A 20,142-nucleotide genomic window follows, 5' to 3' on the forward strand; every position below is an offset into this window, starting at 1 on the left:
GATTTATCTGTCAACAACAACGTGTTGCAGGTTGCTCGACCATTTGTATCGTCTCATCACAACACCAATGGATGATCGTATGTTATTCGCTAGTTCAGTAAGTACAGTTTATGACACACATTTTGTGTGATACTGTATCCATTATAGGCTTTAAAGGGTCACAATAAATGGAAGGAGCGGGCGCTACCGCACCTGTGAAACTGACCACTTTGAGTGGAGTCGGAACTGCTGACGGAAAGGCTCACGTCAACACTCAAATGGGCTTCTGGCTAAATTAGACTTTAAAAATCCAGTTTATTTATATACAATATTTTCTTTCTCTGTATACTAATGTAATAGTAAGCTAATTTGTTGTGAAAATGTTGCGTGTGTATGCAGGTGTGTGTCAGAGGCCCTCCGACCCGCATTGCCGCTGATGACTAATGGTGCTGTTGTCAGCCATGGCAGGAGGATAAATAGCTGCAGCACACAATAAGATAAAAAGACGGCGCGCCACATTTGCTAACATTAAGTAGGACCGCCTAAATAGGAAAGGTGCCGTCCTTGTTTCCTCAAACCGGAGGCCTCGTACATTCATTACGGTGCTATAGGGCGGGGGGGCCCCGACCAGTCGACCACAGAGGTTATGCGATAATGGAGAGGGACTGGGCCTCCTTCACTGAAACACAATCTTAATGGAACTGCTGTGATGGGTGATATAAGGAGGGACTTGCAAAGACAGCCACCACATTGTTCACCTTGTTTGATAGACTATCTGTTTGGCTTTCGTTTCATTACACTTCCAAGCACGAAAGCCTATGAATATATAAAAAGGCAGACGGGCGCAGACTGTCAACAATACTAATGCAAACTAAGTCATTTACGATGGTTTGATTTAGCACCGGAGGGTAATAATTCAGGCAAGGTTGTAACAATAAGGTATATTTATTTTGAATACAAGATGAAAGACAAATACAATCAGTCAGGTCAAAGAACAATGTTGAATGTGAAAAATATCGGCCATTTGTGTTTTTCAACATTTGCATTCATTCGCCCGATTTATGGCTAAACACAAATACTGCTTGTATTATTTGTGTTGGGCAGATATGACATGAAAGTAATCAAGTAGTTAGTATTCAATTCAAGTGAGTATCATCGAGATCATTGCCATTTAAAAAGGATCTTGATCATCAATGTTTTGATGGATGATCAATTTGAGGCATGGCATCTTAATGCCCCAATATAACGCAACCTTGCAAAAATGGTAAACCGCCCCTGTACTTCAATGAGATACAGTAATTTAAAAAAAAACTTCTGCGATAGTCTTAATGAGCAGGTTGCCTGGGAAGTTATATAAAATAAGAGCTTTAATGAAATATGTACATCTGTACAAACACATCGATCCCCTTATGAACAGAATTGTCAGTTGGAAGCGCATGAGTCCCAATCAGTTCTACTCGTCACCCGTTTGGCCAAACTCCTCCCTGAGTAGTTTGAGCACATTGTCCGAGTACTCGTCTCGTTTGCGTCCCATCCCGCTCAGGCACACGGGCTGCAGGTCGGGGTGTGGGGGCACGAAGGACGACGGGCAGTGAATCTCATTTAACGTCAACCAGAAGGCATCGGGGTCCACCTGGATCAAGTGGTGGAAAACGCTGTGGAGGTCAGAAACAACATTAAATTCAACATGGGATGCATTCTGCAAATATTTTGCATCTGGAAAAGTAAACGGATTATTTTCAACACTGGGATAGTCAACCTTAAACACTTCTTGACAATATTATTGTATGTTATATGTGACCTCACTAGTCTAAACATACGATAGAGGATTAGAGCCAGTGAAGAGAACAAAAAGGTTGGCAGGATTCTCCCTGTATTCTCAGCAATCTGAATGCTGACTTTGAAGAATTTAAAGTCAGAATTCTGACTTTAAAGACTTGAATTCTCACTTTATTCTCAGAACTCTGTATTTAAAATGAGAATTCTGACTTTAATCACAGAATTCTGACTTTAAAGTCAAAATTTTGAGAATAAAGTGAGAATCATGACAACCCTTTTTCGTCCCTCTTCACTGGCCCTAATCCTCTTCCATAAACATGACATTCTGATTAATATATAATAATTTGTGGAATGAGTGATAAAGCAAAATCCAGCCATTTTTTTTTTTTTAATCCATCTCAGGGGGCGGCCATTTTGTCACTTGCAGCAAGTGGCAAAATGGCCGCCTTCTAATATTGATATTGATTGGCTGCTTAACTCATATTTCACTAATGCAATATTAACCAGAATACAATATTGAGACATCTGAGGTCACGTATAACATATTATTTTCTAGAAATGTTTCAGGTTGCTCTCCCCTTTAAGTTTACAGTTGGTTAATTAAAATATTACCAACTTTACTATTGTATATTGCAATAATGAAAGATTGAACACTGGCAACTAAAAATGATTTTAGCTGATGGTTTTACCTCAAGCACGCCTGTTGCAGTCTGATAGGTTGTCTGCAGCTCAGGTAGGGCAGGCACGCATCACAAACGACATCTAAGTCCACTTCAGCTGGAAAAACACGAACCAGCAAACAAAACAGGTCAGTCAATATAATGGCATACGGTTAAAAAAAAATGGTTCTAATCACGAAATCCCTGTTGCCAGACGGTGAAAGATGAAGATAAGAGGAGAATTTTTGAGACTTTGCATTTTGAAACCCGAAGCAGGGCTGGCTGAGTGAGCAAGTCTCACAGCAGGGTGGTTGTGCTTATCGTGCTTTCATCTGCTCCCCTTTCCTATTTTCAAGCGAGAGTGCGGAAAGCCCGACAGACACAACCGACCGACCGACTCCTGCGTGTCTCATCGGCTTCCTGCTGCACTTTCAAGTCCACCGAGCCACCATGCCTCACTCACTCTAACTGGACTTTCACAAGCCTTGCAAATGGCCACTTTTCATTCCCTCCCATGTTGCCTTACTTCAAACTCTTTCATCTCGTTTTCTTCATTCCGAACCCCCGTCAGACACTTAGCCCATTCCCTTAGGTGCAAAATGGGCTTCCTTTCAAGCCTCATTTCAAAACATGTCGATTTCGCTCTCCAGGCCGAGCCACACTCGCGGCGTGTCAAGAATAAAAGAAGCGGTGCACATTTCCCAGTTCAATGGGATTATTCAGCTACCACTTCTATCCCTTTTCTTCAGTTCTATCTACCGCTGACTCATGACCACCTTCTTCTTTGTGGAATCCGGGTGCTTGGAAAGCAACAAATACCGGTAGTAGTTGTGTGGCAAATGAAGAAAAGGTGGAATTGAAGCAGAAGCCGAGGACCAGAGGCGTAATATTTTATTTGCTTCTGCCCGTCTCGGTGTCCGCGGCTCGCTGTGTGACTGAGGCTCGCTAATTGGCTTGCTGCAGGCGTCCCAAAGGCGAGCGGCAGCCAAATCGGTATTCACACGAGTGAGGCGGCATGCTCGCCACCTTGCTAAGAAAATCTCTCGTACTATGAAGCGGGAAAAAATGCATAAAAAAATCCAGTACAGTAAATCCCCGCCCGTTTAATCATGGTGGATAGGGACTGAGCCCAGCAGCAAATCGCAAAAAACTGGAATTAACTGAATGGCCTATGTTAGTTTAAACAATGAATATCGATGATGGCAAATCAGTTAAATAACATTTCAAAATCATCTTACATTAAGAATGAGTAGTTTGCAAATTACATTTTGATTTAAAAAAATAATGTACTGGTAGTGCATGTGATGAAGGCTCTTTCACTAGCAACGCAAGCTAAACTTAGCTGACCAGTGCTGCCACAGTTACCTTGAAAAAGTAACTATAGATTAGTTGACTTAGATTAGAAGTTACATTCAACAAATGCAAACAACCCAATTGAACATGAAACTGACAACCAGTTCTGCCAATACACAATTGGAAGTGCATTTTTAATTGTGATTTTTTTTTGGACAAAATTTTTTTCCCCCCCACTACAAATAAAAATAACTTCTTTTTTTTTTTAAACACAAGAATTATTTATTTATTTATTTATTTTTTAATTAAAATATATTTTTATGATTTTTACTTAACATAAATGGGGTACATTTTTTAAGACTTTCTAGACTTTCTTTCTAGACTTCATTTATAAATATAATTTTTAAGGCAATCCATTTTGGCCTGATATTGTTATCACAAACTAATATTTATAATGTATATTGTTGATAAATAACAGCCTTTTTGGGTCTTTTTTGTTAAGCTTGAATGTGCTGCGATTCCTGTTGTTGTTTTTGACGTACTGGTAGTGTTTTTGAAGCTAGATAACACTTTGTCTATATTACAGAGTACCACGTTACTTTCTAGCTCATTTCTAGCACGGCTTCACTACTACTAGCCCTGACTTATAAAAATTTTAGTGCCTCAGTTGAGATGTATAATTTTAACAATACTTCCAAGACATCAAATACTATTTTCCTATTAAGCTAGGACTTTAGCGCCATCTTGTGTTGTTATAAAAACAGCATGGGAATATGTGAATGCAATTTTTTTTTCAGTTTAAGCTATTGTAGCATTAAGAGGTTGGCTGATTTACATAATGACACCCCTGCACAGAGGTTGACTTGGCAGCTCACCGTGGAAATCTGCTGTTGCCACTTGCCGGGGTTTAGGACTATCATGACAAAAGGTACAGAGAAGTTTTTACCTCTTTAAAAATAAAACAAAAATGGTTTACCTTGAGCTAATGAAATTAGACATAATTCAAATATACTTGTTCCCAAACCTTTAAGGCTATTTGGATTAACATTTTAGTAGCAGAAAATATGGCATTATTAATTATAGAAAAAAATAACAAGTACACAAAACACTGCCTGTGATAGCTCACTTCCCTGCAGGGTTCTCTCTCAAAAAAAAAAAAAAATAATAAAAAAAAAAAAAAAAAAGTATGTTGATTGACTTTGGAGCAGCTCTCATTATACTGGCACAAAATTAACCTTGCAGCATTTACAGTAATTAAGACTTTGGTTTTTTTTTTGTTTACATTCTACTGAGTATTGTGAGACATGATGTAATATGAAGACGAGATAGTAATTGAACACTTATTAAAAAAGATGGGAGATGCCGGTTTCAATTATTTTGTAAGTCTGCCATCTGGTGGTGTAACTACATGCGGCTGTGCATGTACTCTTATCCACTGCATGTACCTGTATTTTTTATCATATAATTTTATTGTGTATTTTTCATGGAAAACACTTAATGGATGCACATTTCTGTATTTATTTATTCATTTATTTTTTTGGTTGTGGGACGGGGGGGTACTAAAAAAAAAAATAAATAAAAAAAATAAATAAATAAATAAATAATCCCAGGTACCCAGATACTATGATTATTGCATTGCAGCATTGTGGTTTATGTAGTTTACAGAAACGTTGTCAAATCTTGGAGGATGTTACTGAAGCATGCCCCGAGTTAATGTGTACATCTGTGCGCGGTTCTGTTCACTTACTCAAGTCCAAGCTCTGGCACAGTGAGCCCAGTCCCTCAAGTACCGCCAGCTGCAGTTTGTAGGCCAGACTGTGAGTGTAGACGGGTCCAGCTTTGGCGCTAATGGGAGCCTGCTTAGCCAGAGAAGAGCTCAGCTTTGGCAAAACCTCCTTTGTGACCCTCCTCCTCAGGAAGTCACCACAAGTACGACCCAAAGTACACAAAACCTGGAAGGAGACGCATAGGTAAACCATTTGGTGCTGATCCAAACTAGGATTCTAGCTACCTCTGGAAATGAGCTTTTGTTTAGGTTTAATACTTTACAAATTTCCCAAATTGTATAGTTGTGTTGCCACACACGTGTCATATCACCTGTCACAAGCGTGATATTTTTTAACGTACCCTAAAGGCTCTGAGGACAGCTAATGGGTCATCAGCTGTCAGTCTCTGCAGGAGGGTGGGCCAGCAGCGGTGGGCCATAGGTAACAATTCGTTTTCCCTCTCACTAAGCACACTAATGCACAGTTCCAGTACATCCAGCACCTGAAGCAAAACAAGGTAAAGTTGGACATGATGTTTGGCTATATGTATGGCCCATGTGCAGGAAACTAACTGGCAAGTTTAAGTTCAGCCAGGGAATTCTAATTCATTGAGAAAGTTTGATGGCAGTGTATTTTTCCGAATCCAACTGTACGTAATTTATAATAACACATCACATAGGGTCAGTTGTCACATCATAAAACAAATACGGTACCTTGAGTCGGAGGCAGAGATTTGAGTCAGACAGCAGGTGAATGGAGCGCTCCATAACATCCTTGGTAATGCTGAGGTGGGTGGGAAGTTCCGCTTTCACATCACAACCACCAGCATCATCTTCTTCTTCAAACTCTGTTGTAGGGGGAGGAATCTCTACAAAGACACAGTCGTATGTCAGTTCAGAGCTGCTGTCACACTCGTTTCCTGGAAATGGAGTGCATCAAAGGCCTCACAGAAGAGAAACTTACACACTAATTGCCATGTCCGAAGTGTATTTTCAACGAGATAATTACATGCGAGACGATGTCAGAGCAACAGTGAGCAACATTCCTTTTAACTAGAGATAAACCAATGTTTTTTTTTTTTTCCAGAGCCTATACCGATACTGATTATTAGTAGTCAAGGGGGCTGATAACGGATATTTAGAGCCGATATTCATTTTTACTAAAAGGGAAAATATTGTCTTTAAAAAAAAAAAAAAAAAAAAAGAAATTGACCAATTTTTACAAAATTTCCCCCATTCAGTCTATCCCTACTTTGATATGACAAGGGCCCAGACCCAATATAAAGGCTTGAGTTGGTTTTGAAGCTACAGATCCATACCCAAATCTTCCGGGTCGTCTTCCTCTATTCCGAACCCTTGTGCCAGCTCTTTCTGCTTGCGGTAGTCCAGCAGGAACTGGCGGATGTTGAAGACTTCCTGGTTGGCGGAGGTCGGCTTCAGCCGGGCAGACTCTTTGGTTTTGCTAGAGGTCAAAGGGAACCACCTCGCTGAAAGTACACAGGAAGATAAATTTGATGAGGTGACGTTCTGCAAATGAATTTTTTCCCCCTTTCATGACACTGTATTTTATTCAAATTTTATTTATAGTATTTAAATTGAATTAAATATTTTCATATACTGCTCATCTTAATTTCATGATAAAATTACGCATCATTTTGGTGCAAACACGACTAAAGGTTGAGAAGGATATTTTCTCTTATTATTATCGACTCCTTGGGTGTAAAACAAGACGTCCCTTTAGTTCACTTTTTGACCACCAAAAACGTTTAATAACGATTAGTAAAATCATGATGTATGCCGCCATAAAGGTTAAATGATGTCAACTACGTGTTTTGTTGTGGTTGTTTTTTTTTAAATCAATGGCCAGTGCAATGTCGAAGTGCAGCGCTGCCTAGTCAATGGGTTGTGGAATGGAAAACACCCACTAACTATGGCCAGCAGATGGCAGCATAGTATGTCTTTACAATGGGCTGCCAGTGTATGGAATTATAATGAAACATGACGGAATCTGATGAAATAGAACATTTTGAAGGATGACGTGAATGATCAAAGCCTTTAACATATTAAATCTAATTCACAGAGTATCACTAAACAAAAAATACTGTCAAAGTCACTGTTGTAAAGAAAATGTATCTTTTCACAAGTTTGTTTTCTCCTTATCTTTTAAAATTTTGGTCAATGTCACTCAAATGACCTATTTTCAAATGGCGATTACTAAAGAACGGAATAAGATAGAAACATACTTTTTTTCTAATGAAAGAATGAAATGCGATCTTTCATGTGGTATCCACGTTGTATACTGTATGTAGTAAACGCACACACTATTCTGCTTGCCTTGAAAGATGAGTTGTCAGTCAGTAAAAGTCAGTAAAAGAGTTAATAGCGTGACGTCACATGTGAAAGCTCACCAAGCGCCTTCATGAGCGCGTGTAATACGGAGCAGAAGAGAGGGGCCGTGTGATCGTAGCTGAGGTCGAGCGCCATGAGCACGTCCTGGATGATGTCTCGGACCAGAGGCACCAAAGTGCAGTCAGAGTGAGCCAACATCACGGTCAGCACTCGTGGAGCCTGCACAACAACAAAGTAAAAAAGTAAGTGAGCTTTATTTTTATAGCGCTCTTCACAGACAGAAAGTCACAAAGCGCTTTACAGGGTTAAAAAGGCTTCGTTCTAGTATGTTAAAACTTACCTGTGGGTGTTGGCTGAGTCTCAGCAAGTTAAGTGAGATGTCATTGAGCAGATAGTCCGAGTTGTCATTAATCAGCTCCTTTAGGGACGAGTAGCCACAAGCCCTGCTGATGTCCCACATGGAGTCCAGTGCCGCTTGGCTGATCAGAAGTGTCTCCTCGCCCGCTTTCTCAAGCACGGGGTACAGCGATGTCATAAGCAGGGGACGGAAGTTGAGTCCGAGGGCCTGAGCGAAGCAGGCCACGCCCTCCAGCTGGATGCACAGCTGCCAGATGTTACTATTGAGCTGGTGGACTGTCGAGGTGACATAGGAGGAAGAGATGATCTGGAGAGGGTCGGCATGAGTGTTGGATATGGAGAGGACGACGGGCGGCCTCAGCAGCTATAGATAGAAAACGGGCAAATCATATTACATCATTATGCATTACTCACTCATAATTTGAACTTGTATTTTTTTATATATCAGTGTAAATGCCTGTATTTGGGGTTATTATTTTTCTCTCTGCTTGCCTAAAAACAGAACAAAGAAAGTGTTCATGTGTGAAGAGTTGAGACGCCAGTGTTACCAAATGTGGCAGTTTAAGCTTCGAATGCCAACCTGAAGCACAAAGTACTATCTAGCACATTAGCTTGATTTGCTCTGGAGAGAGAGGTGAGCCAAGTGTTGGAAGCCTGAGCAACGCAAATGGGTTCGGACTCCCACATTTAGACAGCTAGCCAATTAAAAAATTTTATCAATACACACAGTTGGAACTTTATGAAAAGCACCAGCTTTCAAACATTTCCACACATAGGCACAGCAGGCCTTTAATTAAAAAGCCCTTATCAGCACATGCGGGTGTGAAGGCCAGCCAGTACAGTACTCACACATGGCAAATAGCACGATATCCAAGTTATGGAATATCATAATATATAACATGCATTCAGTTCAGAGATGTTCAGATAGCAGTCCCAAATACTTTATCATCACTAACTGTCAACGTTTTTAATAAACATTTTTTTGTTTGTTTACCATGCACTTACAGTAGCTCTTGCCTTCCTGTTTAGGTAAAAAAATAATTAAATAAATAAATAAATAAATAAATAAAATGTGTTCCCTTGTTTATCGCGGGGTCATCTTTCGCTACCTCGCTATTTTTGAAGATTTTTTTTTAGCGTTTTTTTTTTTTTTTTTTTTTTTTTTTTTAAACACACTGTGCTTTTTGGTTTATTTTTTGGTCTTTGCATGGCCTTATCTCTCAAAGCCTACGTCCAACCGGGGACATCCGTGGATTCGTCTCGACGAGACCTTTCAAACGGTGTCTGTCCAACTGCTCCACGACATTGCATTCCGGAGATAGAAAATATATACTGTGCTGTATAACAAGTACATAAAAAAATAATAATACAAAATTAATGGTAAAAATATGACTGTAAATGAAAAAACAGAACATATATGATGAATGAAAAAACATTTAGAATAAAGTAGGGCTGTCAAAGTTAAAGTGTTAATAGATTAATTAATCACAGAAAAAATTTGCATTAATCACGTATTAACGCATATTAATCGTACTATTTTTTTTTGTTACCGCACTTGAGCGTTGAACATAACCACGGATGGTTACATTGAAGGCTGCGCAGGTCAGTGATTAGGTCAATGCACGGCATTGCCTACACCTGTTGTTCTAAAATGAGCGGGGTGACTCCAGTTGGTGTGCTCGGTGGTAAATTTCGCTTTTAAAAAACACCCCCGAGGGGACTTTAGATAAAACAAAAGTAATTTGCATTTAATTAATTAATAATTGCTGAATTGCACCCAATTGATATGATGCTGTTATGTTTTGAGCAATACACGCATGCATGCAATTGCGCACATGCCTTTAATCAATGTTTGAAAATGACAATTCATATAATAAAATGCATTTATGTCAAAATATTACGGTATTTTGTATTTATTTTATATTACGTGAATACGCAAGTAATTTAGCTGATTAATCGTGATTAAGCAAAATTAAAACGTGTGATTAATCAGATTAAAGATTTTAATCGTTTGACAGCACAAGAATAAAGTTAAAATCATACAAAAAAAAAAAAAAAAAAAAACATAATAATTGAAAAAAATATATATATTTAACTGGACTTTTTTTTTTTTTTTTTTAACACGGATTCCCATTATTGCGGTTAGTTTTTGGAACGTAACACCCGCGATAAACAAGGGAACACTGTAATACGTCTGTGTCCATATAGAAGAACTTCTGAGTCCTCACCTGTTGGTCCTGTCGATCTCTGTCAGTCTCCTCGTTGACTGTGATCAAGTGCCAGTTGTTGAAGCTGATGTATTCCTCCATGACCAGCATCACAGCTGTGTTCAAGTCTTCCTGGGAGTGAGGAAGTCCTCCATCTTCAACCTCCAAATGTTTTCTTTCTGCGACGACAGAGATGCCAGCAGCGCCTCTGATGATTTCATTCAGAACCATCGCGGCCTGCTTCCTGTACGCTGAGGACTGGCGGTACAAATCCAAGAACAGGTCCGTCAGCAGAAAAATGTTGCCATAGTAACCTTTAAATACAACATAAGAGAATTATTTAATAGATTTGGATGTCGACAGACAGGTGACATAACACAAAATGCAAAACAGATGAGGTCCTCATACCGAAAGTCCGACAGATCTCTGTCAGCACAGAAAAGATCTTCCCATCTGTAAAGAAGAGAAAATGTTTCCTCCGTACATGAGGCGAGTGCTGTGAACCTGCGCTTGTTTCTATTGTGGCATTGTGACCGCGTTCTTCCACAATACGGACATCTGTGACGTCCAGCTCCAGCACCTGCGAAAACAGCAATTATTCGCAGAGCTGGGCAGAAATCTGTGCTTCTGTAAAAAAGTACACAAGCTCCTATAAATGTATCATTACAATTTCACACTGTTGACTGTGTTTGAGCAGTAACAGCCAGGGAAGTGTTGCTGTCTTGGAGCTGTCCTAACTACAACAGTCAGCCTGCTTGGATGAGAGACAAAACGTCTTCTAGGACAAAACAAACAGTCCAGTTGCAATTTATTCAATGTCCTGAAAATACAATTATCCATTAACCATTGATTTTAAACCCTTTGTACCCATAGATGATTGCAGTGGACATGACATAGTTGCGCATCTAAACCAATAAAAACGCATAATTTGTATGATGTCAACACTGGTTCATGATTAGATCTTAACTAACCAATCACAATTGCAAGTTGATTTGCATGACGTTCATGTTAAAAATGTTACATTGAAGCTTGGTAAGTTTACACCCTTACAGTCCTGGCGTCCATTATAACTAATAAATACATGATAACCACCCAAAAATGTTTCCATATTGTTCTTCTGTCGGAAAGAGTCAAAATCATTTAAAAAAAAAAAAAAATGCCCAGCAGAAAAATGGAGGGTCTGAAGGGGTTAAATCAGTGGTTCTCAAAGCAAGTTGTTTTGACCAATACTGTAGTGCACTTGTGTCGAGATCCGGTCCTCGAGGGCCAGAGCACTGAATGTTTTCTAGGCTTCTCTACTCCAACGCACCTGATTCAAGGATCAGGATAATTATCAGGCTCCTGCAGAGCTTGCTGATGAGCTTAAATATGAATCAGCTGTGTTGAAAATGGGAGGCCTCGAAAACCTGTAGGGCTGCGGCCCTGAGGAATTCAGTTTGACTCCACTGCTGTAGTGGAACACAGGCTCCCTCTAGTGGCACTCCAAAGAATCACTGCCCGAGGACAGTTCAGTTGTATTTACTTTTAAATTCTATATTTTCATTTTATCTTTAAGAACTAATTTATTAAGATAAAATGTTTAACTGTTATGCACAACAAATTTTTATTTAGTAATTTTTTTAAATGCATTTTAAATGTTCCTATATTTAAGTGCAGTGTTTACACTGCACAATGTTACAGTGGCTTACAATATTAAATAAGTACATTTACAAATAAAATATGTCTAGTTTTTTTAATGAACACTTAGACCTACTAGTGTTATGTTCCTCAAGATGGTGGTACTTGGAGCTAAGTATAAAAAAACACTTCTTTAAACTATCCATTAGTGTTAACGGTTGACTGGTTGACTAGTCAAGGGTGCATCCTGCCTGTTACCTGCATCAGAGCTTTGGAAATCCTCTCGAGATGCACGGCTGAGTTCAGCACCACAGACAGCAGAGGTCCTAGCAGCTTTAAATAACCCAGAAAGACATTAAGGACAAACAGCTTCTTCTGGTCATCTGAGGTCCGCATCAGTCTGGGCAGTGAAGTGGCCAAAGAGTGGAGATTCTCTGACAGGACATCAGTCAATGTTTGACAGCTGTTTTTACATTTCTTATCTCCGGCGTTGAAAGACATCTGATTTTTCTGGGAGACCTTTTTGAGTGCAACTTCGCACCTAAAAAGAAGAAAAGGTGACAGAAATAAGCTAGTAACCTTTCTCTGAGCCCACAAAATGAAAACAAACCTCTCTCGGACTCTGGGCTCTTCGTCATTAATTGCTCCCACTAGCGTCTCCAGAAGCAGCCCGACACACTCGCCCAAAGACTGACTGCACCTGTCCAGCAGGTGCTCGGCCAGCTCCACCACCTCCAGTCGAACTCTCCAGTGCTGATGCGCCACCGTGCTTGAGATGATCTTCTTCAGGAGCATGCACAGCTTTCCCGATGTGCTCTTCACCCAGTCCGGAGTGCGATGGACCACCAACTGGCCAATCCTCCCCAGGTCCGCTGAGGGAGACTTCAGAGGCTCGCTAGACTGAAGCTGAGCATCTTCCATGACGAGACTGACAGTCCTGGACCAAACCTCAAATGACAAATAATGTGAAGAGAATATGATTTTTTTTTTTTCTTTTCAATCTTTTCAAACTTCAGCCCATAAAACAGCTCATACTTTTCTTGTTGATATCAATTATCTAAAACCGGTGCTTCCACCACAAGTTTGGACAACTGGTTAACAAAGCTGCCAATGCAGGAATGACTATCAATCGTAAACCATATTATGTAATAGGGCTGCACAATATAATGAAAAATTATCAATATCGCGATATTGGCCCATGCAATATTCATATCGCAAAGACATGCAATAGGTTTAATATGGAATTTTATGCTTTTATCTGCATTTGACCAATCAGACGCGCACTGCCACACAATAGATCAACATTGAGTGATAATTACAATTAACTAATATATTGAGTTTGCTTGTTTGCCACATGAAAAAAAAAAACAGTTCTTTCATTAAATAAAAAGAATGTAATTTCTTTAGGTACATGTTTAATATCGATATCGCTATATTCAGCAACTATAGAGCATGTTTTTCCAATATCGTGCAGCCCTATTATGTAACTAGAATTTAGGGCTGTGCAATTAATCAAAATTAAATTACAATTGTTACACTCCACAATTACAAAATCAGTGTACCGGTAATTGTAAAAAAATAAAAAATAAATAAATAAATAAATATATATATATATATATATACACACACACATACATATATATTAGGGGTGTGAATTGCCTATTACCTGACGATTCAATTCGTATCACGATTCACAGGTCACGATTCGATTCGATACCGATTAATCCCGATAAGAATTTATAAGTTGATGTTGCGATCTTTTTCCATTCAAATTTAGAAAACACTAATCAGTAAACTTGTAGAGTGTCGGATTTGTATGAAAATGTATTATTTATTTATCTGAAACTTCAGTCTTATACAGGTTGTAATCCGTTTCATGTTTGAACAGCATTAAAATAAAATTTTCAGGCTTAATGTTCCGTTCATATAACATTCTTCCATGCTTAAGGTGTGAACCCTAACCCGAAGTAAGATGTTTTGTTGAATATTTTTCCATTAAAAATGGAAGTTTAAAAATCGATTCAGCCGCCTAGTGAATCGATTCGAGAATTGCGCGATGTAGTATCGCGATATATTGCCGAATCGATTTTTTTAACACCCCCTAATATATATATATATATATATATTTATTAATTTTAGTGCTGTCAAACAATTACAATTTTTAATCTGATTAATCACACTTTTAAATTTTGATTAATCACGATTAATCAGCTAAATTACTTGCGAAATATAAAATACAAAATACCGTAATATTTTGACATTAATGCATTTTATTATCTGAATGTCATTTGCAAACATTGATTAAATGCATGTACGCAATTGCATGCATGCGTGTATTGCTCAAAACATAACAGTATCATATCAATTGGGTGCAATTCAGCAATTATATTGCAAAGAACGTGCTAAATACTGATGAAAACTTGGTAACAGCATCATATCAACTGGGTGCAATTCAGCAATTATTAATTAATTAAATGCAAATTACTTTTGTTTTATCTAAAGTTCCGTCTGGGTGTTTTTTTTTTTTAAAAGCGAAATTTACCACCGAGCACACCAACTGGAGTCACCCCGCTCATTTTGGAACAACAGGCGTAGGAAATGCCGTGCATTGACCTAATCACTGACCTGCGCAGCCTTCAATGTAACCATCCGCGGTTACGTTAAAGGCTCAAGTGCGGTCAAAAAAAATAGTGCGATTAATCTGCGTTAATACGTGATTAATGCGACAATTTTCTGTGATTAATTAATATATTAACGCTTTGACAGCCCTAATTAATTTATATACTTTTGAAAAATGTTATAATCAATTTAATAAAAAAAATGAACTTGCATAATTATAGTGTTTCAAAGAATTTTATTTGTCTTCATAGTTTTTATGTTTAAATATTTTCTTGTTTTGTACCAAAAAAATAAATGATTGTCCTACTGCACAGTGCACATCCTGCACTCCATCATTAAATTTTTGCCAATATAAATAAATAAACATATATAAACATATATTATTGTAAATATATCTAATTATAAATTATGTTTGGTTCAAAAGTAATTTATTTAATTATAGTGTTTCTATTTTTTTAATTGGTCTTCATATTTTTTTTTTTTTTTGTAATGAACTTTTTATTGAATTCTTTAACACAGAAAATAAACAGAAATCAAAACGTTTGAATCACACTCCATATGTACAAAACATCTGTCTTCGTAATGCAGATCTGAATCACATACCAAACGAAACACCTATACATACTTATACTCAATAAGTTGTCGCTATAAAACTATTAAAAGAAAAAACAAACAAAAAACAAAAAAAACAAAAAAACAAAAAACAAATAGGGAGTAATGTCTTTTTCAGACTCATTCAATCATTGTCAAAATTAAAGTCCAGCCTAAGGGGTTTTACAAAATGAATCCACTTCTCCCAGCAGGAAATAAATTGTCCACTTCTATGATTGACGTATGCCGTTATTTTTTCCATTTTGTAAATATCCATAGTGATGTCAATCCACTCATTTAGCGTTGGGGTTTCTTGTGTCAACCACTTCCTAGTTAGAGCCTTTTTACTAGCAACCAACAAAATGCTAACCAATTGTTTGTCTTTTTTCAACCAGTCCTGAGGGATATGTCCAAACCACAAAAATTTAATCTCAGAGAATATTACACGTTTAAATATATTCTGTAATGCCTTGTGAATTTCCTCCCAATAGACTTTAATAAAAGAGCAGTTCCAGAACACGTGGTAGTGGTTTGCATTGCGACTGCCACAATTTCTCCAACAAGTCGGGGGATTATTATCATAGTGGGATTTTTGCTCAGGTGTGATAAAATATCTTATCAACCCTTTCCAACCAAACTCTTTCCAGCTTAACGAGCTGGTGCATTTCCATTGATACCTCCATATCATTGTCCATTCCTCCTCCGTAATGTTAAGCTCCCCCTCTGTTTCCCACTTATTTTTAATATAAGATGTAGAATATGGTTTAAGATTAGAAAGAGCCTTATATATGCCTGAAATAATCTTGCCTTCAATTTTTGAATCATAAACTTTTCTAAACATGCCTATCAAATCCACTTGTACACCTCTCGCCTCCTTCAGTTTTGTTTCAACATAATGTCTCATCTGTAGGTATCGGTAGAAATCTTGTTTTTCAAGACCATAGTTTTGCCGGAGTGCCTCAAAACCAAGCAGCTGACCACCATTCATTATCTTACATAGAGCCGTTATCCCTCTTGTTGTCCAATTTTTAAATCCAATGTCAGATTTGTTGGGCATAAAATCTGAATCATATGCACACCATTTCAGAGCCACAATTTCCTTACCTAGATCATATCGTTTTAAAGTCATCTTCCAAACTTTGAGGGTTAATTTAACCCACGGATTGTCTATAGCATCTATATAATTTTGAATTTGTCTGTCAGCAAGGATGGCTTGTATGGGGATCGGAACCACACCCTCTTCCATTCTCTTCCACTGTGCATCATATGTCGGGTCACACCAGTACACCATTGCTTTCATTTGAGATGCACAATAATATTCCCTGAGTGATGGTAGTCCCCATCCCCCCTTCTCCTTAGACAGCTGCAAGGTTTTGAGACGAACTCGAGGTCTCTTATTCTGCCATATATACTTCAGTAACATTTTGTCCCATTCATTGAACTGATTTTGACTCAATTCTGTTGGCAGGGTCTGGAACAAGTATAGGAATCTCGGAAGTATGTTCATCTTGATTGATTCAATTCTTGAACTAAAAGTAAAGAAGGGGATTAAGTTCCACCTTCCTACATCTTCCTTGAGCCTATTTTGAAGAGGTAGATAATTGACCACGGACAGTCTATTCAGTTCTTTTGGCAAAATAATTCCCAAGTATTTCAGAGATTTTGTTTGCCATGCAAGAGGATAGTTATCCTTAATATGTGTGGGGGGGGTCATAATTATATGTAAGCAGTTGAGTTTTCTGCACATTAATTTTATATCCAGACAGTAAACCAAATTGCTCAAATGATTGCATAATCTTGGGTAGTGATTGAGTTGGATTTCCCAAATAAACCAAAATATCATCAGCATAACACGCCAATTTATGTTCTATCCCATTGATGACAATCCCTCGAATGTCTCTGTTCTGTCTAATGTGTTGGGCTAATGGCTCTAGGTAAAGTGCAAAAAGTAATGGTGACCATGCACACCCCTGCCTTGAGCCCCTCTCTAAAATAAAACTGTGAGAAAGATAACCATTGACTTTGACCCTCGCTGTTGGGTTGGTATACAGCGCCCGTATAATTTTTATCGTATCATTATGAAAACCAAATTTATGAAGAACCTTGTAAAGAAAGCCCCAATTCACTGAATCAAATGCCTTTTCAGCATCCACACTAATTACCATTGCTTCAATATTATTTTTTTGTATATAATCCACAACATGTAGCGTCCTACGTATATTGTCCAGTGTTTGTCGACGACGTATAAAACCTGTCTGGTCGTTATGTATTAGCATAGGTAGAAACTTCTCTAATCGTCTCGCCATTATTGAAGTAAATAATCTGTAATCAATATTAAGAACCGATATTGGCCTATATGATGCACATTCCCTCTTATCTCTTCCCTCTTTTGGTATAGCCGAGATTACCGCTTCTCTCCAACTAGGTGGTGTTTGTGCTTTTTTCAAAGTCCAGTTCATCGTACGAAGCAAAATAGGAGTTAGCACATCACTAAATTCTCTATACCAGTCTGCTCCGTAGCCATCCAAACCTGGGGACTTGCCCAATTTCAGTCTATTGATTGCCATTTTCAGCTCGCCTTCTGTTATGTCATCTGTCATCACTTTGTTCTGTTCTTCAGTCAAGGTAGGCAACCTTAGAGAATCCAGAAATGTATCAATTTGTATTTCACTACCACCTGGAACTCTAGCGTACAAAGTTTCATAGAATGCTTCAAAGGCATCTTGTATTTCGCTCAATTTATATTTAATCTGTTTCGTCCTTGGGTCCCTTATTTGATGAATAGTATTTTCTGCTGTTTTTTTCCTTAACTTCCATGCTAATATTTTCATAGATTTAGACCCACCGTCATAATATCGTTGTTTTAAGAACATCAATTTTTTCTGTATGTCCTGTGTGGCCAAATTGTCAAGTTCATTTCTGATCACTTTAATTTCTTGTAGAACATTCTGTATAGGGTTTACCTTGTGTAGTGTTTCTAATTCCTTCAATTTATTTTGCAATTCTTGAAGTGTTTTATTTCTCTCTTTTTTTTTATAAGAAGATATTGCTATGATTTTCCCCCTCAAAACAGCCTTCAAAGCATCCCACAAAATAGGGGGGATAACCTCTCCATTATCATTAATATCCATATAATGGTTTATTTCTTCCCTAATTTTCCTCTTAAAGGTCTTCATATTTTTAAATGTGCAAATATTCTCTTGTTTTGTACCAAAAAATAAATGACTGTCTTGCACAGTGCACAAGCTGCACTCCAACTCCAGGTTTTTTGCCAACACAAATAAATAAATAAATACATATATAAAATTATTATAAATATATATTATTATAATAAATTCTGTTTGGTCCAAAGGGAACTTAGATAATTATAGTGTGTGTTTTTTTTTTAATTGATCTTAATATTTGTAAACATTTTCTTGTTTTGTACCAAAAAATAATCGTTTGAATAATCGTGATTTCAATTATTGCCAAAATAACTGTGATGATTATTTTTTCCATAATCGAGCAGCCCTACTAGACCTTATGTTACCTTGACAGCCCTAACTGTAACTCCATGGCCTTGTCTCACATCTCCTGTAATGATCCTGGCCACTGCCATTGTAACTCCAGGTAAAAATGAAGCCATGACATTGCCTACAGCTTCCCGCTCCTCTGAGGAAGGCACGACATGATCCTCACTGCAATCACACTGCAGAGTCAACACCTGGAGGAACTTCAAGGCTGCTATTTGAACATCTCTGGATTTCTCCTTCTCAGCTAAAGCCAGTAGCAGTGAAACGGCAGCTCCCAGCTCAGGCAGCATTGTGGCTTTGAAAAATTTGAATACAATATCTCCATATGCAGCATGAAGCAAAGCGTCCAGGCATCTCAGCACTGTTAATTTCAGCTCCTCGGATGTGTCTGTAGGTTTGCCAGGATTGTCTGGAGAACACAGGCAGAGACAGAGCTCTGAGAAGAGTTCATGGAGGGTCTGCCAGCTCTGAACGCAGGTGTTCCCCAGGACGTGATGCATAGACTCAACCACTGCTTGCACCAGTTTGTCTTTCTTGGGCCCGGGCACTTTGAGCACAAAGCGGAGCGGGAAGAGGACATACTCTTGGAGCTGCTGCAGTGTGGCATCGTTGACCTCTTTTAACTGAGCACTCAATGTCTCAACATTGTCCAAAGTAGGCACACGTGTCAGCAGGACACAAGCTGGACGCAGGTAGGCAAAAGCAATCTTTGGATCGCTTATAAGGGCCATGGTTGGCGGCATCACAGCCTCAGCTGAGGTTCCTTCTCTATGGGGTAGAAACAAAAATGGTAGGTCCCGGCGTAAATTTGGCATAACTTCAATAATTCAATTATAGTAAAAACAAATGGTTAGTTGATAATGGTGAGTCAAAACTGTTAGAATTGTTTATCATGTTTCTTCTTTTAAGTACATTATATAACCCCCCCCCCCCAAAAAAAAACAAACAAACAAACAAACAAACAAACAAAAAAACCGCAGAAGCCGATGTTTACAAATATTATATACTACCACTGTACTGATGAATGCTGCAGTAGGAACCATACACATTTGTTGACATCTAGCATCGGACTCACAAAATACGTAATAACTTCCTGTCAAACATGCTGCGTTATTGTATTTAATAAGACCGAAAACGTACCTCCGATTTGGCTAATTCCAAAATGTTTCACAAGAAAACTAAATAGAAGCGCAGTGGTGAGCAGCGACCAGCGGCCATGGCGCCGATGTTGGATGACGTTCTTATTATGCGCCCATGACGCATTTTATGTCAGACGAATGTTAGCTACTGTCGATGGTATAACAAATCTACTTCTGCTTAGTCTTAACAAGTAAATGCATATAAATCGAATCGAAAATCAGGAATATAATTAAGGATAAAATAAACAATCAAAGCAAAGAATGTAAACGATTTAA

General features: G+C 38.3%; 1 protein-coding gene across 1 annotated transcript; it reads right to left on the reverse strand.

Moving 5' to 3' along the window:
* Positions 1–905: 905 nt before the first annotated feature.
* On the reverse strand, positions 906–19,968 carry tti1 (TELO2 interacting protein 1). The gene is made up of 14 exons (XM_077515009.1): positions 19,868–19,968; positions 18,745–19,495; positions 12,616–12,953; positions 12,264–12,546; positions 10,797–10,968; positions 10,410–10,702; positions 8,165–8,545; positions 7,884–8,043; positions 6,795–6,962; positions 6,190–6,344; positions 5,838–5,978; positions 5,458–5,662; positions 2,448–2,535; positions 906–1,634 (listed from the first exon to the last, which is right to left on the reverse strand). Exons 2-14 carry the CDS (start codon positions 19,468–19,470, stop codon positions 1,433–1,435), a joined length of 3,312 nt encoding a protein of 1,103 aa, XP_077371135.1. The 5' UTR covers positions 19,471–19,495; positions 19,868–19,968; the 3' UTR covers positions 906–1,432.
* Between the last annotated feature and the right edge of the window lie 174 nt (positions 19,969–20,142).

The sequence above is a fragment of the Festucalex cinctus genome, chromosome 2, assembly GCF_051991245.1.
Source record: "Festucalex cinctus isolate MCC-2025b chromosome 2, RoL_Fcin_1.0, whole genome shotgun sequence".
Classification (NCBI taxonomy): Eukaryota; Metazoa; Chordata; class Actinopteri; order Syngnathiformes; family Syngnathidae; genus Festucalex; species Festucalex cinctus.

Coding starts and splice junctions, on each gene's coding strand:
- tti1 (XM_077515009.1), bottom strand. CDS start 19,470: ATGCCGCCAACCATGGCCCTTATAAGCGATCCAAAGATTGCTTTTGCC. Junction 5,979..6,189: donor ATCTCTGCCTCCGACTCAAG/GTACCGTATTTG, acceptor GTTTTGCTTCAG/GTGCTGGATGTACTGGAACT. Junction 1,635..2,447: donor CTGCAACAGGCGTGCTTGAG/GTAAAACCATCA, acceptor TGACCTCCACAG/CGTTTTCCACCACTTGATCC.